Source organism: Salvelinus namaycush, chromosome 18 (assembly GCF_016432855.1).
Source record: "Salvelinus namaycush isolate Seneca chromosome 18, SaNama_1.0, whole genome shotgun sequence".
Lineage (NCBI taxonomy): Eukaryota > Metazoa > Chordata > Actinopteri > Salmoniformes > Salmonidae > Salvelinus > Salvelinus namaycush.
Genome location: NC_052324.1, coordinates 18,889,120 through 18,917,108, shown reverse-complemented (window position 1 = coordinate 18,917,108; position 27,989 = coordinate 18,889,120). Strand labels below are relative to the sequence as shown.

General features: G+C 41.5%; 1 protein-coding gene across 1 annotated transcript; it reads right to left on the bottom strand.

Moving 5' to 3' along the window:
* Positions 1-272: 272 nt before the first annotated feature.
* LOC120062855 (neuronal calcium sensor 1-like) lies at positions 273-26,289 on the bottom strand. Its single transcript, XM_039012925.1, has 9 exons — positions 26,226-26,289; positions 18,065-18,089; positions 17,762-17,830; positions 9,524-9,637; positions 7,002-7,140; positions 2,072-2,150; positions 1,538-1,626; positions 1,342-1,419; positions 273-371 (listed from the first exon to the last, which is right to left on the bottom strand). Exons 1-9 carry the CDS (start codon positions 26,287-26,289, stop codon positions 273-275), a joined length of 756 nt encoding a protein of 251 aa, XP_038868853.1.
* Positions 26,290-27,989: the final 1,700 nt, after the last annotated feature.

Below are 27,989 nucleotides of genomic sequence, written 5' to 3'. Positions count from 1 at the left end.
GCATAAGGACAAACTGTGGTCTGACAATGGCGGCTTTGCATTGTTTTCAGACCGAGTCTCTGACCTCTACACTATACTACACTTTGTAAACTGTAGTATTCTCAATAACACACATTGTCATCCTCAAACAGATCAATTGACCACACAATTCCTTGTTTCTCTTATTATAAAACATGATTTTGATTATATGATACAGTATGTAGAACCTTATGACATTTCCACCACTGGAGTATTGAATTCAATGCTCCACTCACCTTTAAACACTTTAGGCCCTATACCAGCCCATCGTACAGTGACAGTGCCTGCACAATTGAGGGGTCTGCCTTGGAACCCTCCTGAAACTCCTGCAGGGTCAACTTGCCATCAGCATTCTGGAATAAGAACACAGGAGAAGACATAGCACAACGGAACAGCATCTCCATCGCAGATCAGGCCGCTTTTACTCTATCTTACCAGCAGGGGGCAAACAAATCATGAGTAATTGTTTTTATTTTTTATTTAACCTTTATTTAACTAGGCAAGTCAGTTAAGAACAAATTATTATTTACAATGACGGCCTACCGTCATTGTAAATAAACCCTCCCCTAACCCGGACGACGCTGGGCCAATTGCGCGCCGCCCTATGGGACTCCCGATCACGGCCGGTTGTCATACAGCCCGGGATCGAACCCAGGTCTGTAGTGATGCCTCTAGCACTGCGATGCAATGCCTTAGACCTCTGCGTCACTCCGTCCCCATTAATGTAATATACCAGGGCCTTTTCTACATGGCTTGGCTGATCTAGTTCAGTGCACTTGAATGGTCAGCTCACTTCCCTCCGCCCATACAAATGACTGAGCAACTGCTGCTGTGCTCTGAAGCCAGTCCTATCGGCTGATCCTTGCACTGGGTATGGAACTGACAAACATGCCCAAGCAGGCTCCATCTCATCTTTCACTGAGCCAAGGACGAGGAGGGCCTGAGTGAGCTGAGTGGGCATTAGCACTGGGCTGTGGTGGTGGAGGGGGTATCTGTGGTGTTTATAGACTGCAGGAATTGTTAGTGATGCTGGGATGGCTACGGCTAAGAGGTCTAAACTCTAGACGGCCCGCCTCACTGCACTACAGCACAGGGACACAGTAGGAACACAATACACATGGTAATTTCTGTGGAGTTGCTAGTCAGCTCATTACAATAGTACTGCCACTGACTTGAGAAACAAAGTGATCTATAAGTTGTACAACTAAGAGCAAAATAGCTACCAACAAACCAGAGGCCATCAAATAGTTACATAATTCTATCTTAACCCATGGTGGTGGTTTTGGGTTACTACAGTGTTTTATTTGTGGAATAGAGGTATACCTTGTCCATCATGGAAAAAATACGGTCCACTCTCTTCTCAGGTGTATTCTCTTCTTCTGGTAACTCTACAGTGTTCCCCTGGAACACAAAGGCAAATATATTGTCTTGCAATATTTCAGATCAATGTAAAATACTGTATGTGAATTCTACCATTAGCCTTTTTGACACTGGAACATTTTGGTATTGTATAACTTACCACCATCAGATATATGGCATCTACGATGTTTAACATCTCATCTCGTGTGACGTAGCCATCGTTATCAAGATCATACAATTTGAAAGCCCCTAAATACAGCAAAAAAACAGAAGGTGAAGGCCCAGTACTGATTGTAAATAAAGTTGTTTTGGGATTGTGTACAGGTAGACGGGGATGGATGAATGTATGTAGCCTTGACCTTTTACTAAGGTATTAAACATGAGTGGCTGTATGTGGGGGATTGGAGTGGGATGTGGGTTTTGAGATAGAATGAACCCCCACAGAGTCAGAACTATTTCTCCCAAATATTTTCTAAAGGTAATCCAAACCCAGTGCCCACATCGTAGGCAACACCATTGAACAGTGGAAAACAATACTTAAAAATCTCTTATTTGTAGTAAGAGCCTGTCAGTCTTCTGAGCCTGTCAGTCTTTTTGTTCTGTACATGCATAACAATACGATCACAAAGATTCAGGTCCTGTCACTGAAATGTCAAGGTGCACTGCCTGATGTGAAGGGGTCATCTCTCCTTACATCTGAGCTTCTCATCCAGTGTCCCCCGCGAAGTCACCGACAGGGCCTGGATGAACTCTGAAAACTCTATGTGTCCATCCTAACAGAGAGAGAGAGAGAGAGAGCGAGAGAGCGAGAGAGCGAGAGAGCGAGAGAGCGAGAGAGAGAGAGAGAGAGAGAGAGAGAGAGAGAGAGAGAGAGAGTGGGGGATGGGGGGGGGGGGGTTAGACACAAGACAAATATCTTCTTTCAAACTAACTCCCCAAAACACTTTGTTTGGCCTACTGCTGAAAAGTGGGGCAGACTTGTGCTCCATGTCTGCTGCTATTTCTGCTCTGCACCTGGCTCTCCCGAGGCTAAAGCATGTCAACTCTGGTCATTAGCAAGATGGATGCATGCTGCCAGGTACACTATATACAGTGGGGAGAACAAGTATTTGATACACTGCCAATTTTGCAGGTTTTCCTACTTACAAAGCATGTAGAGGTCTGTAATTTTTTATCATAGGTACACTTCAACTGTGAGAGACGGAATCTAAAACAAAAATCCAGAAAATCACATTGTATGATTTTTAAGTAATGAATTTGCATTTTATTGCATGACATAAGTATTTGATACATCAGAAAAGCAGAACTTAATATTTGGTACAGAAACCTTTGTTTGCAATTACAGAGATCATACTGTAGTTCTTGACCAGGTTTGCACACACTGCAGCAGGGATTTTGTGTCAAGAATAAGAAAGCAATATATTCCATAGTACACTAGAACACAGCAAAACATGAACAACAACAGTCTAAACATAGCTGAGGGCAATTGAGCAAAATGTCCACTAGATGACAGCAAATGGACCCATCACGACACTACAGGAAGGGTGAGAAATCCATATCTTCATTTAAACCAGGGTATTTAGTGGCCTGTAGTTTGTAAATCCAAAAACTTTCCCTTTGGTTTAACTGTTTAAGATGGTCCCCTTTTCTAATAGAGGCGGGAATATGATCAATACCCATAGCTTGTAGGGAGGCAGGGTTGCCATGGTGTAGGGACGTGTAGTGCCTTGCCATGGGGTAGTCTTCATTGTGTTCCGCTAAGCGGTCTTGAAGGCGTCTCTTTGTCCGTTCAATGTAGAACACCTTGCACTGTGGACATTCCAATCTATAGATGACATGAGTGGTTTTACAGTTAATGAAATGCTTGACGTAATACTCCATTTTGGAAGCTGTGTCAACAAAATACTTCTTCTGTGCAATATTACTGCAATGGTTGCACTGGTTACATTTAAAAGAGCCCTCGGGTTTGTGGTCAAGCCAAGTTTTTTGAGAGATGGAAGATAACTGTGGACTAATTTGTCATTTAGGGTAGGACATCTCTTAAAGCTTATGACTGGTGGCTCAGGAAAGACTTGGCGTAGTAGCGTATCACTTTGGATGATTACCCAATTATTTTTAATTATTATTTTAATGTTCTCTGCTTCAGTGCTGTATTTTGTAACAAAATACACTCTCTCTGATGTATCACGAGGCACTCCCCTTCGCAACAAGTTCTCTCTGTCAAGTAATCCAGCCCTTATACCGGCATTGTCACGTTCCTGACCTATTTATGTTAGTTTGGTATGTGTGTTAGTTGGTCAGGACGTGAGGTTGGGTGGGCATTCTATGTTTTCTGTTTCTGTGTTGGTTTTGGGTTGCCTGGTATGGCTCTTAATTAGAGGCAGGTGTTTGGCGTTCCTCTAATTAAGAGTCATATTTAGGTAGGCGTTGTCACAGTGTTCGTGGTGGGTGATTGTCTTCCGTGTCTGTGTTTGTACACCACGCGGGACTGTTTACGGTTTGTTCGGTTTGTGTAGCCTATGTTCCTATTCGTGCGTTTTCTTGTTTTATGTAAGTACGTCGTCTAGGTCTGTCTACACCGTTTGTTGTTTTTGTTAGTTTAATCAAGTTCGTGTTTCGTTAATAAAATATGTCTTTTCACTACGCTGCGCCTTGGTTCCCTCAATACTCCTCCTCTTCAGATGAAGAGGAGGAGGACCGCCGTTACAGGCATCTTTCAGGACCTGAACGCTGTAGCCCCGATTCAAAAAGCGATTCTCCAATTCAGCAGATTTGACACTGTAGTCTGTTTCCTGATCGCAAATTCTGCGGACTCTTTGGAATTGGCCATATGGAATATTCTCATTTAGCCTTTTGGGGTGAAAGCTGTCTGCCCTCAGAATGGTATTCCCATCTGTAGGCTTCCTAAAGATTGATGTGTGCTAACAACACAACCTTTGTCATTTTTACTTATGTCGAGGTCCAAAAAATGAATGTTATCCTTGCTGTATTCCATAGTTAGTTTGATGTTAGGGTTAATGCTGTTAAGGTATTGGTGGAAGGAAATACGTTCATCTTCTGAGCCGGACCAAAACAGGCAAACATCATCAATATAGCATCCCCACCATATAATCCGGTCAAAGAAATGGTTATTAGAAGGATCCAAAATGAAGTCATTTTCCCATTTACCCAAGTACAAACCAGCGTAGGAAGGGCTGTAGCAAGCTCCCATGGCACATCCTTTGACCTGTTTAAAAATACGGTCCTGAAAGATAAAAGATGTTATGATTAAGAGTCCATTCAGTCAGTGAGACAATGAATTCTGTAAGAGGCATCTCAGTTTCAGGTCGGTTACTGAAGAAATGGTGCATAGCTGCCAAACCTTGTTCATGCTCAATGGTGGTGTATAGAGACTCCACATCCATGGTGACTAAAAAGGAAGCTGTACCTATATTGTTAAATTCCTTAATTTTGTTCAACACATCTGTGGTATCTTGAAGATAGGCTGGGAGTGACGTCAGAAAAGTCTTAATAAAGTAATCAATGTACTTAGAGATGGGTTCTGTCAGACTTTCATTACCACTAATGACTGGTCTGCCTGGGGGATTTTCAAGATTTTTGTGGACTTTTGGAAGAAGGTAAAAAGAAGCCAAAAAGACTGCCATTGAAAAGAAATTTGAACTCATTGTCTGAAATGTAGCCATTCTCCTTAGCTTCTGTGAGGATCCCTTTCAATTCAGTTTTTAGGTCCTCTGTAGGGTTGAAGGTAAGAGATTGGTAGAATTCAACATTGTCTAATTGACGGTAGGCTTCTGTCACATATTTGTCTTTACTCCACACTACTGTAGCGCCACCTTTGTCTGCTTTTTTAACCACAATCTGTTCATTTTTAGACAATGATTCAACTGCATCCCGCTCTGTCTTAGAAAGATTATGTTGTGTTTGGTTGGAGTCAATTTTACCCTTAAACAGATTCTCCACATCAAAATTCACTTTCTTGGCAAATGTATTTAGTGTGGCATTCTGGACGATGGGACAAAAAGTGGACTTGGGCTTAAAAGGTGTTTTTGAGGGAACAGAAACTGCCTGACCTGAGACACTGGCGTCTGTAGTTGGAGAGATGTTTTGCTTGTACCAGGCCTTCAGATGTAGATTCCTGTAGAAACTAAATAGGTCAATCTTTGTATTAAATTCATTAGTTGAATATGTGGGGGCAAAGGACAGTCCTTTAGACAAGACCCTTATGCAATCATCAGAAAGGGGTTCTCCAGAAATGTTGATCACAGCCTTGTTCTGGTCCTGCTCCGTGTGGTTGGATAGTCTTGATTTCTTCCTCCCCCTCCGTGTTGGCCTCTTCCGCGTCCTCTCCCTCTCTTGTTGAGGAACCTGCGTGACTTCTCTTCCTGATCTAAAAAATCTTGTGAGGAGCTGGCCTCTGAGCGTCTGGGGTGATCCTCATCGTCACTGCTTGTGATTCCTAGATCTGTTTCTTTCAACTTTACAGACGGATTAGAATCTACTATTTGCAACAGAAACCATTTGCTTTTCCAAACTTTGTTTTTCCGGTGATTGTATTTTGGAAAATTGCGAAACAATCAGCTGTTTGATATTTGCCAAAAATTGGCCAAAATGCAGCGAGCATCCTGACTGTATGAGCTTGTGATTACATACAATACACAGCAATGCCCGCTACTACATGATAGTGAGAAGAGGGGAACAAAATATTTATTTTCACGATACCAGTAGACCTTTTCTGATTTTCATGAGATGTTGTTGTAGGCAAAATTACATCATAGGTTATATACCCCAGACCTGAGCCAGGCCAGCTAAAGGAGAGATATGGGATCTGAGACACAACAACAGCATTTTACAGACTCTCAGACTGATTCTATCTCCACCAGACAAGGGACCAGCAGCCAGCCAGCTGTTGTAAAACAGACATTGAACTGAAAAATTACACTGATTACAAATACTATTAGAACCAATGCATTCTCTCTAACTACAGGGTGCTTAGCACAAATTAAACTCATAATAAACATCCGAACCAGTGTGTGGCTATGGCCGCCAGGGGTCATCGACCAGCCTGTGAGGGCTGCTCTTAACAACACAACAGATGACCTTGATAACTAAACGAGGATGCTGCTTTATGAATGATTAATATTGAATATTGATAACATAATGCCAGGCTGCGCTAGCATGTTTCATTAACAAGCCACACACACACAACGTTTGGGGTTCCTCTCAAAGCCTACAGACCATGGGGATGAAACAAGAATTGCAATGCCTTGTTGTGAATCACAAAAACCTTTGTTCAAAGTCCATTTCCAGGAATCTCTGACATGTGCTTTGTCAACCCATCTCACCTCTGATTGATCCCACAAAAGGGACCCTTTCTGCGCTCAGATTCCACTTCTGATTAGAGACCGTTACACAGTGCTATGACCCTCAAGGCACCACAGAGACTGGAAACTGTTAGATCATCAGAGTAATCTCACCCATCTACCAGAAACAACATCCTAAACCTTTTTACTATACAGTATGTAAGCATTTACTCCCCTAACATGACAGTGACTGAAAATGTAATTAAAATCACAGAAAAAGCACATGTAATTGTATGGAGGTACAAATAATAAAAACATTTAAACCTTGTTTTCATCAAAGACGTTGAAGACAAAAGAAGCAAACTTGGTGGGGTCACCAAAAGGGAAGAACTGCTTGTAGATCTTTTGAAAGCCCACAGCATCCAGCTGACCACTTGGACAGTCCTTTATAAAGCCTTTGTACCTGCAGGAGATGATGATGATGATAATGATAAGAGAGGAAGGCAAAGAGAACACAAGAGAAAGTTAACATGATAGGGATACAATTAGCCTATTGAATATAATATGAAATTGTTCAATAACACTGAGCTTCAGACACAGCTCTTAACAGGCAAGCAGCATTGATCTAGTTTAAAACAGCATGTTGTATAAAAAGGTTTAACCCAAAGCTATTTATCTTGCTAGCAGATAAGATAATGTCTCTAATCAAATATAATAGGCAGAGGGAGTTTAATTAAAATCAAATTACTTTCTTGTCTTTTGATAATGTGCATAAATTATCAATCAATCTGTGAGCTTCTAGCCTCTAGAGATGAGATGATATGTCCAGAATGACATAACACCACAGCTATTTATAAGAACCAATTTCAAGCCTCGTCACTCAAAGGTAGACAGTCTCGTTGTACAACTCAATAAAGAAACAGTGTTATCAGAGTAAAATAACAAGCCTTTAATGGGTCTGTACAGAGAGGGAGACGGAGAGGGAGATTCGAAGAAGGAATCAGAGATGGGCAGGCTAGTTTAACGAGATAAGTGTATATTTCTCTCTCCATCGCTCTCTGGTTAAAGCATGGGGGTATTATCAGTTTGGTGGACTAAAATGTGCATCCACATGACGTCTGACCCAGTGTTAGACAGTCATGTTCAGAGGTAGACAGGTCTTTTGTGAGTTCCCATAACTTCCCATGTCTCTGTGTGATTGACAACAGACACAGACTGGTCCTGATGAGGATCTGCTGTAATGAAGGCCAGACTGAGAGGAATGAAGAATGAAGCAAGGACAGATCCTCCCTACACTCACTCCTTCCTTTGGCTCCTCACTCTGAAACTCATACTTTTAATCTGCCTCGCAGATAAAACACACTCCTGCATAACCTAGAATAGGACAGACGTGCACAGAGAATCTCTAAAGATGGGCTGAGAAAATTTTGAAGAGAAGGCCATAATCCTTCTATTTGCATATCCGGATGTGGAGATCTGCAGAGGAAACGAAAGCCCATTGAAGAACAATGAGGAATCAAGTCTAATTGCCGTTCAGGGGGCAGGTAATACAAAGCACATCATAATCCCAATATGACCCATTTCAAGTGAAATTGATTATGTCTGACTCATTTGTGAAATTCCCATTGTCTCTGTGAGAGGGAAATCGTTTCAGTACTGTATATTCATTGGGGGACTCATGCAAAAACAGGCTAGTGCAAAAACAAACAGGCCTTTAGATTCAATCAGTTGCTTAGTAACCATTGACTAGTAATTGGGCAGGATGATCCCAATCTAAATAAATGTGAAGCATCTTTCTCTAGTTTGATGTGACCCTGGCTAACTCACTAGCATATGTGCAGTTGTGCATGGACATGTAGCCTAGCTCCCAGGCCTTTCAGGATAATTGTGCTTACTCACATGAAAATAGCCTAAACCAGTAGACCAGTGACTTTATGTCATAGTTAGTGAGGCAACCTGGGGATATACTTTACATGACTGGCAGCTTTCTACCAACACGCTGTAATCTGTCATCATGGTGGATGGCTATAAACAGTGTTGTGGACAAGGCTATTTAGCTATTTTCCCTTGTTGTTGTCCAGTTGGCAGGGATACTTGGCTATGTCCCTGTGTTATTGATTGCAGGTGAGCACTAAGCATGCTAATGACATTTCCCCCTGAATAGATTAGCATTGATCAATATGGAGACATTTAACAGTACCAGCATTTATCTAAGAGTTTCGAAAACCCGACCGTAGGCAACACAGTGACTAGGGTCTGGATTCAATGACGGACTCTTTAGGCATAGAGGAACTACGCCACTGCCTACGTCACTACTTTATCTGCTTGAACAAAATACTAAATAGTAGCTAGCAAGATGGAGAGGTTATTTTTAATAAGTGCATTTCGCAAGTGGCTAGTTTGCATCAACTACCTTAACTAAAACCACTGCAAAGGCTTTGCTTGCAAACTTTGATTTTCAATCGCGGCATTCTTGCAGGTCTGCCTCGAGATTTTTTGGGAGAGCCCCCAGATGTATTATTTTTTTTCTTATCGACTTAGGCAGTGATGTAGTTCCTCTATGCCAAAAGAGTGAAACCCTAGTCAATGTGGTGCCTAGGGTCGTGTTTAAGAGTCTATTTATCTAACCTTGCTATTTATTCTATGTCTGTCCGTGGCTTCTCCACTAATTACACACCATCTTGCATTTCCCCTGTTTAAATTGCCTCATCTTTCACACTCAACCATGGTGATTGCGGCTGATCTTCCATTGAGGAGTCATGCAACGTTTTATGTAAAAGAATGGATGGAAGGCTGACTGACTTGGATGGAGTGCACAGCCAGGGTGTTAATCTGCCCCAGTGCACCCAGGCAGCCCCTGAGACTGGCTGACTCTGTAGCCACGTGCTGAAGCAGCCAGCCGAGCGTTGTCTTTCTGCTGCGTGTGGACAGGGATGTGGATGAGCCCTTGCTCCCTGACCCTATCAGAGAGGGTAGAGCATCAACACACTGATTGACTGGCTCACGAGGCACTGACTTCTCTCTCTCTCGTACAAGGATCAGGTTTTGACACAAAGCCAAGGCAGATGAAATCATGTTAAAGACCTGGCACGTGAGGGAAAGGCAGCATTTACAAAGTGCTATAGGCTACAGTAAATCATCATATGTTGTATAGCTAGATCTAGCCTGGGGGTAAGATGTATGCAACTATTTATCTTTCATCCACTAATTTACTAGAAAAATAAAAACTGAATAATCAGGCAGCTCCATCATTATTTTGCTTTGAGATGAGTTGACTGTGTTATAGCATTGCATGGCAGAGGAAATGACCCAATTCCCTGTGTGCTTCAAATTGCTTAAAGAGCTGCTGCCCCTAAACACCAACTAATCCCTTTGAAAACGGCCTGAGGCATCAATTTGAGTCAGAAACATGTATTCTAGTGTCAATATTGACTACAAAGTGTAAAGAGGATAATTTTGGTCATAAAGTCAGTCTCGTCTGAAACGGAGTTTGGAACCTCAGTGCGTCACAACAAGTAAAAGTAGGTTGGGTTTGGATTACAATTATGTAAACAAATCATGCCCTCTTTTGCCAAGCTCCACGTGCAAATCGCCCCTCTGCCCACTTCGCTTCCCTTCATTCAATGTGGCTCCGTTGTTTCATCGCCCCAATGCGTTCAAAGGATCACAGATGTTTTAGACTGAAAAGCCCTATACAGATTAACTATGCAATGCATGCTTCCAGCAGGATGCACATCCAAATGGTTTGCATGCTCTGCGAAAGGAGCCCAGTGGTGAGTATACCGGTAGTAACTAGCTAGGCCATAGACTGCCGGTTATGTATATTTGATAATCATTATCACTGTTAGCTAGATAACGTTAGCCTACCTCAATACAACTCGGATTTGGCTTGGAAACACGATACCATTTCAAAACAAGGCATATAATTAGTAGGACAACGTTTTGTCATGATTGTGATGTCGCCAGATTGACTTTAGATGCAATATAACTTTAGCCAGCCAACTAAGATTGAAGGGACCACCATTTTTTTTTTAGCTAGCTAACATTAGCATTGCTAGCTATTTTTGACGAACTTTGCTAGTAACAGTAATGGCAACATTATTATCACTCTAAAGTAAATTTGACGACATAATATGGCAAAGTTATTTGCTACTAATTATTTGCCTATTTGCCTACTAACAATGTCATCGTATTTCCATGCCACTGTAAATTAATGTAATTTAGATGAAACAGTCACATTAGCCTCCAAGGTGCAACCCATGACTAGGACACAAATAAATATTGGATGGACCTATGGTAGTACTAGCTAACAACTCATGTCTGACTACAGCAGTGTACTAACTAGCAGCAACCAACTCAAATCAACCCAGGGCTGGACAAAACATGTCACAGTAGGTTGTATGGTGTCACCGGCCTGAATCGAATCCAATCTGGAGCCAATCAGTCAACATCTGTAAAGCTGTTATGGGATTTTTATGAATAATGACTAAATGCTGTATACATTTAACGTAGAACTATAACTAAAACTACCCTGTCATTGTATGATTGTATGAAATTTATTAGAATCATACATCTATAAATCTGATGTGTGTACAAAAAATGACTTTTTGTTCCTTTTTAGTATGTAAGCAGGGTGCAATTGTGAGACAATGTATGAGATAAGAGGAGCTATCGACAGACAAGCTCTACTACTGTGTTCCTTACAGGACATTCTGTCCCCACCCAGGGAGGGGAGAGACCTTGGGCTTGTAGTAGATTGTATAACAGGTGGCAGACAACGCGTGAGAAGAAGACTTGTGAACTATATTGTCATTGTTTCTGAGAGGAGGAGGGACATTTATGATGAAATGTGAGGTATATAGACCAATGTAAAGGAAATGATAGGCAGAACGTTCCCGTAAATAAACATTTGACTATTGTAGACTGGGCCTCTGTCTGTTTTTATTTCTATCAGTATCCTACAAATCCTGATATAGCAGACTGAGTAATTTAATTTAATTGGTTAAAGGACATGAGAACTTCATTCTCCTAACAAAAGCATAGAATTAGCTTCCAAACAAGATTGTTATTTCTCGAGCTATGTTTATAATTGAGGGATGATGACAATTGTTGACCCTGTTTTTCTGTTAGACAAAGTGCACAGTTGGGTGCCAGACTGATCCCCTGGTCATGAACGGATGCCGGGACCTACCAGAAGGAGAAAAGGTGGGTATCATAACATGTCCAGCAATGTGATTGCAATTTTTTTTAACTGTTATTTAACTAGGCAAGTCAGTAAGAACAAATTCTTATTCACAATGACGGCCTACCCCGGGCCGAACACTAACCAGGACAGCGCTGGGCCAATTGTGAGCCGCCCTATGGGACTCCCAATCATGGCCGGTTGTGATACAGACTGGAATCGAACCAGAGTCTGTAGTGACGCCTCTAGCACTGAGATGCAGTACATTAGACCGCAGCGTCACTCGGAAACCCGAATGGTTTAGCGACCTAACAAAATATTTTAATTCACTGTTTACTTGCAATTTTCACAGCTTGTCAGGCAAAAGTTCAGAATAAAAGTGTCATGCGACACAAGTACTCTTGTGACACCTCCATTGTTTCATTTTTACATTTTAGTCATTTAGCAGGCTCTCTTATCCAGAGTGACTTACAGCTAGTGCATTCATCTTAAGACAACTAGGTGGAACAACCACATATCACATGCATAGTAAGTACACTTTTCCCCAATAAAGTAGTTCTCAGCAAAGTCAGAGCTAGAAAAGGGGCAGTCAAGTGCAAATGTTGCTTCAGGAATGATATTTTATTGATTTATTTTGGGGGGGGTTCGAGGTAAGGAGGGGTATTATTTAAGATACTATTTGAAGAGGTAGGGTTTCAGGTGATTTCGGAAGATGGGCAGGGACTCTGCTGTCCTAGCTTCAGCGGGAAGCTGGTTCCACCATTGGATTGCCAAGACAGAGAAAAGCTTGGACTGGGCTGAGCAGGAGCTGCCCTCCTGTAGGGGTGGAGGGCCAAGAGACCAGAGGTGGCAGAGCAGAGTGATTGGTTTTGGGTGTAAGGTTTGAGCATAGCCTGAAGGTAGGGCAGGGCAGTTCCTCTTGCTGCTCTGTAGGCATGCACCATGGTATTTTAGTGGATGCGAGATTCTACTGGAAGCCAGTGGAGTGTGCGGGGAGCGAGGTGACATGGGAGAACATGGGAAGGTTGAAAATCAGGCGGACTTGCAGTGTTCTGGATAAGTTGCAGAGGTTTGATGGCACAAGCGGAGAGCCTAGTCAACAGCGAGTTGCAGTAGCCCAGACGGGAGATGACAAGTGCCTGGATTAAGACCTGCTCCGCTTCCTGTGTGATGTAGGGTCGTACTCTACGGATGTTGTAGAGCATGAACCTGCAGGAGCGAGTCACTGCTTTGATGTTTGCAGAGATAGACAGGGTGTTGTCCAGGGTCAAGCCAAGGTTATTTGCACTCTGGAAGGGCGACACTGTGGAGTTGTCAACCGTGATGGATAGGACTTTTAGCGGGCAGGCCTTCCCTGAGAGGAAGAGCAGCTCTGTCTTTTTGAGGTAAAGCTTGAGGTGGTGGGGGCGACATCCAAGCTGAGATATCTGCCAGGCACGCAGTGATGCATGTTGCCATGGGTGTCAGAAGAGGGGAAGAAGAAAAGTAGTTGAGTGTCACCCGCAGGAGAGACCATGTGAGTAAATGATGGAAACGAGTTACTTGGTGTATAGAGCGAAGAGGAGAGGGCCTAGAACCAAGTCCTGGGGGACACCAATAGTGAGAGTCTGTGGTGCAGACACAGATCTTCTCCACGTCACCTGGTCGGAGCGGCCTGCCAGGTAGGATGCAATCCAAAAAGTGTGCAGAGCCTGAGAAGCCCAGCCATGAGAGGGTGGAGAGGAGGATCTGATGGTTCATGGTGTCGAAGGCAGCGGATAGGTCTAGGAGGATGAGAACAGAGGAGAGAGTCAGCTTTGGCAGTGCGGAGAGTCTCCGTGATGCAGAGAAGAGCAATCTCTGTTGAGTGACCCACCTTGACTGGTTAGGGTCAAGAAGATTGTTCTGAGAGAGATAACGAAAAAGTTGATCAGAGACAGCATTCTCAAGTGTTTTGGGGAAAAAGAGAAAGTAGTTTTTGACATCAGTCTCCCTCAACTCCTATGAAAAGGACATGACATGAGGCCTCTGATAGTGACCCGAGTTACTGCCCTGATAACACAGACGGCTTCATTAACAACAACAGATAATGTTAATGTGAAAAGTTGCATTGAAAAATACCTGGCTTGATAAACTAGTAGGCTAATTCCCCAGCCAAGCATATACAACTGATCGAGTCATTTTGGTTGTGAAGTGCATTAGCAAAAAGCTTTGTCCTTTAGAACAAAATGCAATTTGCCACCACCTCATAAGATTGTCTTCTGCAGTTGTTTGAGAGATGTCCAGTTTGCTGCCAAACATGCAGCATAGAGAAGACCAGAAAGGGGGCCCTCATCACCATCATGAAGACATGTCCTCACTGTAAGCATTCCTATGAATGGAACAGTCAGCCACATTTTGGCAAGTATGCGGCCAGCAACCTTCACCTGTCAGCGGAAACAGCTTTTACAGGCTCATCATTTGTACAAATACAGAAGGTAAGCCACTTCAGCACTTTGATACATTTGATAACCCAATTGTGAAACATAATTTATGTAAACTGACATTATTTGTTGCTTATTTACTACTTCTTAGATGCATATAATGTTTAGGGCATGACGCAGTCTGGTGGAACCAGCCTGATCGCTGTGTTCACCATTCTATTTCACTTCACATTTTATGATATCTGAAGTGAAATAGAAAGGTGATCACATCGATAAGGTTGGTTTCACCAGGCTAATCATAACCAATATTGATAATGTAATCAGTGCTCTGTGTGTGTGCGACTGACCAGTATCTTTGATAAGGGGCTAGGAGCTGATCTATGCTGCTATGCCCATCAATGGGGCGCTAGCAAAGACCTCACCTCCAGCCTCACCACTTGCCTGCTCACGAATGGTCGTCGATGGGGAGGTAACACACAGTCACTGTTCTATATGTGTTCACAGATTCATGAAATGCAGAGAGACCAAGCACTCAACACATCCACAATGAGGAGTTTACTAATAATACAGTACAGCACAAATGTCCAATAATAGCAACACCCTTTTTTGTGTCAATGATGATGGGGAGACCATAATTGGGTATTTTTTTATCTAACCTGTTAAAACTTCAATAAAGTATATGTTTTAGGGTTGTCACAATACCAGTATCGTGATACTCAAGAGGTATTGTGGCAAGGAAACAAAACAGTTCAGCAGACTAAATTTCCTGAGTAAAACAGTCCTAATGTTGGAAACAAGCAGCCTTACATTGTAGCACACAATATTTTAAATCCGGTATTCCCAAACTGGGGGGTACATGTACCCACAGGTTATAGGCCTCTGTACGCCTATGTAGATAAAACAAATCTGCCGTTTCCAGCTACAATAGTCATTTACAACATTAACAATGTCTACACTGCATTTCTGATCAGTTTGATGTTATTTTAATAGACAAAAAATGCTTTTCTTTCAAAAACAAGGGCATTTCTAAGTGACCCCAAACTTTTGAACGGTAGTGTATATTGGGAGTAGTGCTTTTCCTCAGCCACAGTGTGTTATATGTGCAAAGGTACTATCTCACAACTCGATGAAACCTTCACTCCTGTGCAGACATTTAGAAGCAAAACATGACAATTTGAAAAATAAGCCACAGGAGTTTTTGGAGCGAGAATTAAAACGACTTTCGAGTAGTAAGACATGTATAAAAGCAACAGATACCATTAATAAGAAGGCTAGAAGTGTCTTATATGGTGAGCTTCCGAGTGGCTAGAACAGGCAAGCCCCACACTATTGTGGAGGACTTAATTATTCCTGCTGCCGCAGATATGGCTGGGACAATGCTGGGGGAAAAGGCCAAAAAAACTATACAGACAATATCTTCATCAAACAACACTTTCACGACGCATCAGTGACATGGCAGGATATGTTTTGAAACAATTACTGCTTCGCATACAAGCCAGTGAATTCTATGCGTTACAGCTGGATGAGTCAACAGATGTGGCGGGCCGGGCACAGCTCCTGGTATATGTCCGTTACGTTTATGGGGGGTTAATTAAGGAAGACATCCTCTTCTGCAAACCACTGGAAACCAGGATAACAGGAGAGGATATTCTGAAAGTACTGGATAGCTTTGTGACATCAAATAAACTTTGATGTCCATTATTTTCACATCATTGAAAATAAGAATTTGTTCTTAACTGACTTGCCTAGTTAAATAAAGGTCAAATAAAAAAATATAAAATATACAGTGAGTGTACAAAACAATAACACCTTCCTAATATTGACTTGCACCCCCCTTTTTTCCCTCAGAACAGCCTCAATTCATCGGGGCATGGCCTCTACAAGGTGTCTCAAGCGTTCCATAGAGATGCTGGCCCATGTTGACTCCAATGCTTCCCATAGCTGTGTCAAGTTGGCTGGATGTCCTTTAAGTGGCGGACCATTCTTGATACACACTGGAAACTGTTGAGCGTGAAAAACCCAGCAGCGTTGCAGTTCTTGACACAAACCAGTGCCTGCTACCATACCCCGTTCAAAGGCACTTAAATCTTTTGTCTTGCCCATTCACCCTCTGAATGGCACACATACACAATCCATGTCTCAATTGTCTCAAGGCTTAAAAATCCTTCTTTAACCTTTTTCCCCCCCATCTACACTGATTAAAGTGGATTTAACAAGTGACATCAATAAGGGATCATAGCTTTTACCTGGATTCACCTGGTCAGTCTGTCATGGAAAGAGCAGGTGTTCATAATGTTTTGTACACTCAGTATATATTATATTTAATTGGGATGATCGTTAGTTTTTATTTAAAAAAAATAATTATATGTGTACTTGTTTGACTTTTTACTGCATTGTTAGGAGCTAGTAACAAGCATTTTGCTGCTCCCGCTATAACATGTCACGCCTACTCCAGCGCTCGACGTCGCCGGTCTACTAACCCCGGTGCTGGCAACCATCCTTACACACACCTGCTCCCCATCATTACGCACACCTGGACTTCATCATCACCTTGATTACTCTCCCTTTATTTGGCCCTCAGTAGCCTCAGTCATCAGGCAGTATTGGTTTGCTTTCATGTTCAGTACGCATCTCCTGTTTTGTTAATTTGCCTTTCATCATTGTTATTAAACTCCCCTTCTGCACCTGCTTCCTGACTCCCTGCGTATTCGTGACAATCTGCTAAACTGTGCATGCGACCAATAAACTTTGATTTGACTTCATCAACAATATCACCAATCCCTGACTCTGTAGGAAATCTGTGACATGGCTGGTTTGAGAGGTGTATGTGTTCATGTAGGCCTATTTAATCACAAAGCCAGTAGGTTATGTGCAGTCTGAGAGTAGAGGGAGGCCAGAGAGCAATACATGGTAATACAGCTACCCTCTCTGAAACACATTTAAGGTGCAATCTGGTGATACACCCACAATCTCACGGAGGGAATGCTATGAGCTATAGTAACACAAAAGAGTGTAGAATGCTCTTTGCACCTTGCGATTTTGTTTTGTTATCAGAAGTCCCTCTTGAAAATAGCCCCGGGAGGCGCAGGGATTAGATCACGGAGGTGTTTGTATCAGTGTTATCAGACAGACTCCAAAGTCACTCTGTCTCACTATTATCAGGCTTCAAAGTCATTCTATTTTCAGAACTCATCTGTCTCCAAGGCAATGTGTGAGAAATTAACTTTGCAGTAGAACTATACTATCTAGCCTACTTAAATACTTTCCCCATGGATTTCACCTCAGAAGCAATATCTGTGTGTCAAAGATCTATCAAATTTAGGATTTAATCAGAGGGCTATATAAAGTGAAATACTCCCTCTGTAGAAAAGCCTTAATACCCAGCTGCAGAGTTAGAGCATCAGTCAGACATGAGTCAACAACTCAGGAAGCTCCTAGCCACCAGCCCAGCCAGCTCACACCCTAGTCACTGCTCTCAGCCCCCAGAGCAGCAGACCTACTCTCCAGGTTCAGACCAGTCACAGTGACCCTGTAGACTGCAGTCAGCCTTTAGCTGGCCCCTGGTGCACCTGGCATGAACACAAGAACATCTGCCAAATGTAGTAGACAGCACATGTTGCAGGTGACTCAGTCACACAGTGACTCATCTCACCCACATGGGCAGCTACAGTTCTATTTGAGTCTATTTGAGGACCAGGGGCAATGCATAGGTTAGAATAATCTGAGTTTTGGGAGTAGAGGGGTAAAAAAAGGGTAGAGCAGGAGAAGGAGATTTGGAGGGTCATTTAAAAGGATGTACTTACCACTGTTGCACCTCTTTCTCTGTAACTGTAAGAAAAAAAGAAACTGTTTTTAGCAAGAGACAAACTAATGTACTATGTATCAGACCATTAAGATGACTTGGCAAATCCATTGGCAGTTGAAAATCACTGATTCCCATGACTGTACAGGTTGGGCTGACAGTATATCTGGCTTGAAAGCATATTATTAATAGTGCTGTCTATTTAAATTATGATTGCACTGGGGTTTCTCAATTTGTAACCACCCTGAGGAATAATGTGTAATTCCGTACATATTGTTAACAAACCGAATTATTCATCACACCTGAAGCTATGGAATTCACTAATCTGCTGTATTGCTCCCAAGGACCACATCATTATTATTATTTCAAAGGTCAATTTAGCACATTGTGTGAGAGAGAGAGGTCACCCAGCAGGAAGGTGAGTGGCTTGGGTAACGAGACATGTTATCATGCCCACACAAGCAGCGTTATTACCTGCCAGTATCTAATCAACCACTCCCTCATGGTTCTCCTTTCACAATCTGAACCCTGGGGCATACTCTCTAAAACAAGGGCTGAAAACCTGCTGGTCCTGTGACGGCGTTCTGAAGGTGCACTGCTCATAGCAGTGGTTCTTCGGACAGACAGGTAGCTTTCTCTATACAGAATGCTACTTAAGGTTAAGGCACTACACACAATACAACAAACTACATTTTCATGGGCTATATTTTGCTGTTCCCTCTGCCACAGGTCATAATGTTGTTGTCACCATAATCTTGGTTGGATAAAAAAAAAACTCATATAGAATCCTGCAAGACTTTATCCAGTCTGTGGAGGGAATAATTCATAGGTTTGAATAGTCACAACTATCATATTACCTGAACCTTACACAGTGAATGTGCAAAGGTCATGTCCAGGCATACCTGTAACCTTCAAGTACAAGCTCATGCCAGTGAGTGAATGAGTTCCCAGTGGAAAGAGGGATGATATAATTGAGAGTAGGTGTCCGCCTTTCCTCCTACACGCTCAAACAAATATCATTTGGGAAAAGATTTGCCTCATTTTAAAGACCAAAAAAAAAAAGAAACCGTTCTCTTCATTTTCCTCTTTCATTCAACAGTAACCTAGACAGTGCCATTTCACCACTAAGTAGTTAATTCAACATTTTAATGAAGCTTGTCATGTAGAGCAAAGGATAGGCTATTTATTTACATTGCCTGATGCAGTGTTGTTTTCTTGGGTGTTTTGCTTAATAAATACATGTAACTGCCAAAATAAAGGAAACAAGGCGTTGCTTCAATACACCTTGGCAAATATTCTACTAGTGTCTGGAACTCTATTGGAGGGATGCGACACCATTCTTCCATGAAAAATTCCATAATTTGGTGTTTTGTTGATGATGGTGGTGGAAAACGCTGTCTCAGGCACCGCTCTAGAATGTGTTCGATTGAGTTGAGATCTGGTGACAATTTCATTGTAGAAAAACCTAACTTGTTTGAATAAAACACAAAATATGTTGCTTTAGTTTTTCTATAAATCATAAAAATTGAATACTAGTTTACGTTTACATTAAACTATAATATTTATAAAAACCCTCTGTGTCTCAACACTTTCAAGTTCCCGTAAAAACTCCAACCAGTTTTTGAATAAAAATGTTAATCACCCATGATGCATCATCTAGAGGAGGAGTCCTTAGGTAAGCAGAAGTGAATTTATTCACTTATATGCCTTCAGAATGAGGTTCTTATTCTCAAACAACCCCTTTACCCCACTTGGCCTTTTCATTATCAAAATGGCAAAAAATCTCAAATTGGAGAAAAGTCAGAGAACCATTAACATGGTTAACATGGTGGTATGAATGGGCTTTAGTGATGTGATGTGGTCAATTGTTTGCTGACTCATAATAATCTGTCTTCTATTATTTGCAGATTGAGTTTAGGAGGTAACATTACCGAAACACCAATTTCTCATTACCACACCATTTTTAGGTCTGTTTCGGCAATGAGAACCTTAATATGGATGTGCTGTGTTGGTAACTTTCTTTATTTACTAGGACCACTACTTAAATCGGAAGGTCCTGAACAGTCATTCTGAAAAGTACTTTTTCTCTCATGGCTAACTACCAGGAAGTTTGAAAAGACAGGCTGAGTTGGCAGGGAGCTTATTGTAAGTATCTTTGCCATAGATTAATAGAGTTTTGCTGACATCCTACAGTCAAATTTTGGCACCTGTAGAGTAGCTATCTAGCTATATAAACCACGCCCCTCTTGAAACACGTTTTCTCCGATGTTGGTTACAAGGCAGTACTTATTTCAATTAAGTAAGAGGATATCATGTTACCATTGGTGTATTTAAATGAGAGTTAAGGTAATGTCACCTTGTCCCCTCAATAATGAATCTAAGTGTTTGACATGGGGGAGGGGACCAGAAACTTTATGATTAAATGTTATCAATGTAGAAGCAAGTCATTTTTCATACGTTGGTCATAATACTTTGATCTGGTTTTCTTCAAATACCATTCTAATTTCACGATAAAAAAAACCTTTTAAAAAAACAGTTATTTGATTAAGTAGGGTTTATCAAGAAATATGGGGTGTATAAACTCCATTTAATTTTCTTTACGCCATAATCGACAGTTTGTGTTCCAGCAAAGATCAACCCCACTAATTAAAGGAGGATATCCTCCATTTTGACATGTGTACCTGTTTTCACACTTACCTATATTGTTGTTGGATATCCCAAGTTTTTGGTCCATATCTCATATTGTGTTATGCCGTTTGCCCATAGGATCTTATTCAACCCAGATATACATCTAAAATACCTTATAACCAAAAATATCCACGTCTTAATATAACAATCAAACCAATATTACCAGTAAAGACCTTGGATAAATTGTAAAAATAAAATGTGTCCACTTTTGACTTTTTAAAATATACATGCATGTAATTACAGTACTTATATCTATACTGAAATAAGGGTTATTTTTGTCAATTGCATTAAGATCAGTAATTGTTGTATTATACAAGTCATTTGGGATTACCAATGACACACTTTGATGATATATAGAGTAGAGGTCGACCGATTATGATTTTTCAACGCCGATACCGATACTTGGAGGACCAAAAAAAGCCGATACCGATTAATCGGCCGATTTTTTAACTTAATATAATACATCAATAAAATCAATTTAGCCTTAAATAAATAATGAAACATGTTCAATTTGGTTTAAATAATGCAAAAACAAAGTGTTGGAGAAGAAAGTAAAAGTGCAATATGTGCCATGTAAGAAAGCTAACGTTTAAGTTCCTTGCTCAGAACATGAGAACATATGATAGCTGGTGGTTCCTTTTAACATGAGTCTTCAATATTCCCAGGTAAGAAGTTTTAGGTTGTAGTTATTATAGGAATTATAGGACTATTTCTCTCTATACGATTTGTATTTCATATACCTTTGACTATTGGATGTTCTTATAGGCACTTTAGTATTGCCAGTGTAACAGTATAGCTTAATTATAACATAATAACAGACAGAAATACAAGCCTTAGGTCATTAATATGGTCGAATCCGGAAACTATCATCTCGAAAACAAAACGTTTATTCTTTCAGTGAAATACAGACCCGTTCCGTATTTTATCTAACGGGTGGCATCCATTCCCTGCCATTCCCTGTTGCCTTAGACCACTGCGCCACCGGGAGGCCCTAATTGATAGATTTTCAAGTACCCAAGTACCCAAGAACCCAGTTCCTACATTTGAATATAAAAATAGACTTTATCAAACAAAACTATGCTACATTTGATCTTTCTGCCCATATAAGACATGTCTATGTCCTGGGAAATGTTCTTGTTCCTTACAACGTCATGCTAATCACATTAGTGCACGTTAGCTCAGCCATCCCGCAGGGGGGACACCGATCCCGTAGAGGTTTTAACAGACTAGTTACAATATTTTTTATTAGCCTAGAATCATTGTCCAGTATTGTGGCTGACTGGTGCAGTTAGTATAAGAGCAGTAAAGAGACATGATGCAACCAATTTCTACTGAGGGTATAGCCTACGCCCTACGCCCACATGTACATCCCTGCTTTGCTCAGCGCTTCACAGAGAATTATCATGTGACACATTCATAAATTACAGAGTCAATCTCACGACTGTCAGGCAAGCCATTAAATTGGCCTCAAAAGTCAATGCCGCCCAAAAATCTAGGCAATTCACCATGGCTGAGATTTAATCAAGTTTGATTATGTAACTCAGTCAAAGGCAATGGGCAGTAATACAATCAGCCTATGAGGAGGGAGGAGAGTAGTGAGGCCAGGGCTAGCAGCTCATTTGCCCTGCAGGCCTACTCACATCCAGCTTGCACTCTGTCAGTATCAACCTCTGAGCTGAGTCTGACGGCTAACAAAAACACCTATTACATCCTCAAGTTATTTGACTGGGATTCCTCTTTCCATATGATATCAGACCAGTCATTTGGAAAACCATTTAGGCTTGTTTAGTTTTAGGTACAGTAGGCTAAACTGAGGCCCCCTAACATTAAAATATGGGTATGTTTTAAGCCATAACATGCAATATTAAATGCTTGTTAAATTGGCAAATTGAAATAGCTAATAGAAAAAGAAGGAAAGCAGAGGAAGTATCTCTGCTTTCTGCCCGCACAACCAAACGTGTAAGACTGGTATAATTATAGACAGGCTTTTACTTTGAAGTGTCAAAAGAAAATGTCTCAAACTTGACATTGGATCAAAGTGAGGTTGGCAATAGGAGTAAAAACGTTGCTTATGAGATGTACTTGACTGGCTGTCAAATTACCTTAGATGCAAAAAAAACACAATCTCCAGAACTGCATCCTGAAATTGTTAACGCACAGACGGTGCTCCTCCTCTAATTTGGGTGTGTGCCATGGACAGGACAGTGGGGTAAGCCAGCTTCTTTTAATCTTTTATTATGGCACTGAAAACAGGCCGACAACTTCCGGGGCTCAAAATTGATCACTGAAAACAACTTCCGATGAGAAAGGAAGAAAGGATGTGATTTATAAGTCAGAGGAAGAAAATTTAAGCCTCTCAACAGGAGAGGGAGAAGAAGAATCAGAAAGAAAATGAGATGGAATGAGGGAAGAAATGATAAGAGGTCTAAATTAGACGAGAGCGGGGTAAGGGAGTGGGCATGCTGGGAGAAAAGGCTGGGTGCCCCTCTGTGCAAAGCTAAGGAGATGAGATCCTAATTATACTGTTCCATTCCCTGCTCAAATAGGGCAATTAGGGGATGTGGAGGGAGAGAAGGAGAAAACAGAAAAGAGAGAGCTGGATAAAGGAGAGCAGCAAACAGCCCATCCCAGCACGAAGTCCAATCTTCCTCAGCACTTCAATCTCCTGCCACAGCAGCCTTCCCTGGTTGTGGTGTGGTGAAGCCCACCGTGTGAACAGAACTGTCATTAGGCAGCCATTGGCTGTCAACTCCCACCCAACACCTGGCATGCAATGCTACAAGCTAACCACCACCCCACTAGACTCAATACTGTGAGCACAAATGGAAAGTTTCAACTCTAGTCTTCTAAATGCTGAAGGAACAAAAAGCAATATTTATTAGCAAAATGGACAGCTTCATTTAAATGGTTACAGTTGAAGTCGGAAGTTTACATACACTTATGTTGGAGTCATTAAAAATCATTTTTCAACCACTCCACAAATGTCTTGTTAACAAACTATAGTTTTGGCAAGTCGGTTAGGACATCTACTTTGTGCATGACAAGTAATTTTTCCAACAATTGTTTACAGACAGATTATTTCACTGTATCACAATTCCAGTGGGTCAGAAGTTTACATACACTAAGTTGACTGTGCCTTTAAACAGCTTGGAAAATTCCAGAAAACGATGTCATGGCTTTAGAAGCTTCTGATAGGCTAATTGACATAATTTGAGTCAATTGTAGGTGTACCTGTGGATGTATTTCAAGGCCTACCTTCAAACTCAGTGCTTCTTTGCTTGACATCATGGGAAAATCAAAAGAAATCAGCCAAAAGACCTCAGAAAATAAATTGTAGACCTCCACAACTCTGGTTCATCCTTGGGAGCAATTTCCAAACACCTGAAGGTACCACGTTCATCTGTACAAACAATAGTACGCAAGTATAAACACCATGGAACCACGCAGCCGTCATACCGCTCAGGAAGGAGACGCATTCTGTCTCCTAGAGATGAACGTCCTTTGGTGCGAAAAGTTCAAATCAATCCCAGAACAACAGCAAAGGACCTTGTGAAGATGCTGGAGGAAACAGGTACAAAAGTATCTATATCCACAGTAAAACGAGTCTTATATCGACATAACCTGAAAGGCCGCTCAGCAAGGAAGAAGCCACTGCTCCAAAACCACCATAAAAAAGCCAGACTATGGTTTGCAACTGCACATGGGGACAAAGACTGTACATTTTGGAGAAATGTCCTCTGGTCTGATGAAACAAAAATAGAACTGTTTGGCCATTATGACCATTGTTATGTTTGGAGGAAAAAGGGGGAAGCTTGCAAGCCAAAGAACACCATCCCAACCGTGAAGCACGGGGGTGACAGCATCATGTTGTGGGGGTGCTTTGCTGCAGGAGGGACTGGCGCACTTCACAAAATAGATGGCATCATGAGGCAGGAAAATTATGTGGATACATTGAAGCAACATCTCAAGATATCAGTCAGGAAGTTGAAGCTTGGGCGTAAATGGGTCTTCCAAATAGACAGTGACCCCAAGCATACTTCCAAAGTTGTGGCAAAATGGCTTAAGGACAACAAAGTGAAGGTATTGGAATGGCCATCACAAAGTCCTGACCTCAATCCTATAAAAATGTTGTATGTAAACTTCTGACCCACTGGGAATGTGATGAAAGAAATAAAAGCTGAAATAAATCATTCTCTCTACTATTATTCTGACATTTCACATTCTTAAAATAAAGTGGTGATCCTAACTGACCTAAGACAGGACATTTTTACTAGGTTTAAATGTCAGGAATTGTGAAAAACAGTTTAAATGTATTTGGCTAAGGTGTATGTGAACTTCTGACTTCAACTGTATGTGGATATGTTCATTCTGTGATTAGAGATCCTAATTAACATAATTGTAATTATCTTGTTATTGATGCAAATGCCTCCAGTCCACTTTGCCTGACTTAGGCTAAGTGACCTATTGCACACAATGAAAATGGTGTTATTTCGCCTGCTACTTGAAGACCTTTGCCTAAATGTGCATACACTAATGGCAATGTATGAAGGCTCCATCAAGCCCATATTTGCTCACTTTTGGCAAACCACCACCAGCTTGATTGCTGATCCAAAGTCTTAACTCCATCTGCATATTCATATATCTCTCCTTCCCAGTGGACTGTTTCCAAAGACCTGAACTAATCACAATTTGTGACACCATAGAAATATTTATGCCAGCCAAAAATATGAAGCCTAGGCTATATCCACAGAGGAAATGACATTTAAAGGCCCAGGGCAGTAAAAATTCTGTTTTCCTATGTGTTTTATCATATTGTAACAGCTGATGAAACAAATACTGTAAAAGTGTGAAAAATGTGATCAGTGTTATTTCCTGATAGTTTCTTGTTAAAAATACAATCTACACAGGACCTTCTAATCAGCAGGTTTGCATGGGCTGGAGTTTCCATGGTGACATCACCATGCGGTTCCAAACCTCTCTGCCAGTTTTCCCTCCCCACGTAGACCACTCCCAGACAGTCATAGCAAAATTCTTGCTTGAGAAATTGTTTTTAAAAAGCTATTTTTGCACATGTTAATATTCATCTATTACAGTAGGGTACTTAATTGTTACCCAGAAATGATTTAATATTGATATAAAACGGCTGCATTGGGCCTTTAATTTGTGCTGTTGTTTCTGAGGATTAAGAGAAACAGAAGCCTAGATGTCTTATACAGGCTACATGGAAACCAGGTCATATGAGGTACACATTTAGTATTTTATTCAATATTGCTCATCATAAAATGCACTAGAAAATTCACCAGCACTAAGCTTTGAAATAGGCATGTATTAGTATAGGTTATTTATTAATCCATGTTACAATGATTTTGTTATCCCAACATAAAATATTAGCATTTTATACAATCCACGTCCTATCTCAGTCCAGTTGAAAAAAGATAGATAGAAGATAGAACATTAAAAAAAAGGCCACTCACAGTAGGTCTTCCTGGTGAGTTCCTCCACCACCTCCTGCTTGAGCTTGCTGTTTGATTTTCCCATGGTGGGTACCTTTGTCCTCACTGCCTTGGGTTACTCCTCCACGCCTCCTCCAGCTCCACCTTGACACACACTGAACACCCCTCTCAGTCTACTCCTCAGTCCTCGCTGGTCAAACAGATGCAAATATGGGCCAGTTAAAGAAAGCAATGCAATTATACCACTGAAATAAGAGAACAGTAAACTCTGGCAGAGAATTGAACTCCATCCACCCACCAGGCTTCTGTTCAGTGCAGTCCACTCTGGATGTGGCCAAGATGTGCCCAGACTTCAGCACTCCAGGGCAATCACTCCAACCCCAGGGGCTCAGCACTGAATAATGGGAGACTGTTGATTCAGAGTGCTCGCCTCCCCTTTCTTTAGAATGTTCAGTGGGCGAGAGTGACGTTGTGATGCGTTGCTACCTTTGTCCTTGGTTACAGGAGTCACTCAGTCTCTGGGATGTGTGTACACACTCCCTCACACTCAGCTCACTGTTCCTTTCACCCCTCTTTTATCTTCCTCCCACCCTCTTTTCCCACCACTGTCTCTGTGGCTTCGGGTAACTTATAAGAGAATCCTCCCTCTTGACAGCTGAGATAAGGGGGTGGGTAAAAAAAATACAATGAACAGGGCTCAGCCTTAGATGCACTCCCTTTTCAATTACACCCCAGGCTTGAACTCAGATCCCAGCAGGACTTCCTTCAAACACGGCAGCAGAAAATACAAAGTCAAAAGGTCTTTGCGACTTAAAGTGTCATTTTAAATGCAAAATACAGAAAATTAGAGAGAAAATAAAAATGTCCCAGTGAGTTTACAGGCTGAGGGATTTACAGAGTGACAGTTCTCTTTTCTCTTCCATTCTGACTCATAATTCTCCCTCCTTCCTGGCCTCACAGTGGCCAGGAGATGAATAATGGAATTTCTCTGTGTCACAGGCCTGAGATGGCATTCATAGATGCTACCTCAGTAGCTGGCTGAGTCTCAGTACAGCACAGGACAATACGGCACCTTTCCTCACTAAGCATTAGGGTCTATGTCTGTGTTTGTTCTGTTCTTGGCCAGAACTGTCTTCTCTCTGCATGTGACTGTGGTGACGGTAATCATCGTCTTGTGTTTGCTCAGCTCCATGGTCCCGAGTAACCCAGACACTGTAAAAAAACAAACAGCAGTTGCAAGGTCAGGACAGTGCCAGGAGGGCAAGATTGCTGTGAACATCAGCAAGCCTTAATCCCTGGAATCTCACCCACTCCACACCAATGACAGTGTCAAATGCTGAGCACTTCTCAATGCCGAGTTCTCCTCAAGCATTCACAGACAATAATGAAACAGCAACTTGCTTGGCTTCATTGGGTTGAGAGAAATGCCCTGCATTTTACCAAAGCACATTTACTTGAACAGTGCAGATGCAAAGTTTGGTAATGGAATGACAGAACAAACAGCACAAATCTTCATTCTGTTACCAAACTTTGCATCTGCACTGTTCAAGTAAATGTGCTTTGGTAAAATGTTCAGTGGTAATTAATAAAAGTAGTCCATTGTGCATAGAGTTGTATGGTTTCTGTAACTTTGCAATCATATTTTTTTTGTTTGACATAGCCTACATTTTAAAGTGAAAAATCTAAGTCTCAGCATTACCTTGGAATTGCCCTATGTCATTCAATCTAGCATATCAATTATCCAAAAACATTAAGACATTCTGCCAGGCTCAAAGAAAATAACAT

Bases quoted from the DNA above. Each gene is read 5' to 3' on its own strand.
- LOC120062855 (XM_039012925.1), bottom strand. From the start codon at position 26,289: ATGGGAAAATCAAACAGCAAGCTCAAGCAGGAGGTGGTGGAGGAACTC. The intron at 7,141-9,523 runs GTGCACTGGGGC...CATCTCCTGCAG, and splicing joins CAGTCTCAGGGGCTGCCTGG to GTACAAAGGCTTTATAAAGG. The intron at 372-1,341 runs GTATACCTCTAT...TTCTTATTCCAG, and splicing joins TTTTTTCCATGATGGACAAG to AATGCTGATGGCAAGTTGAC.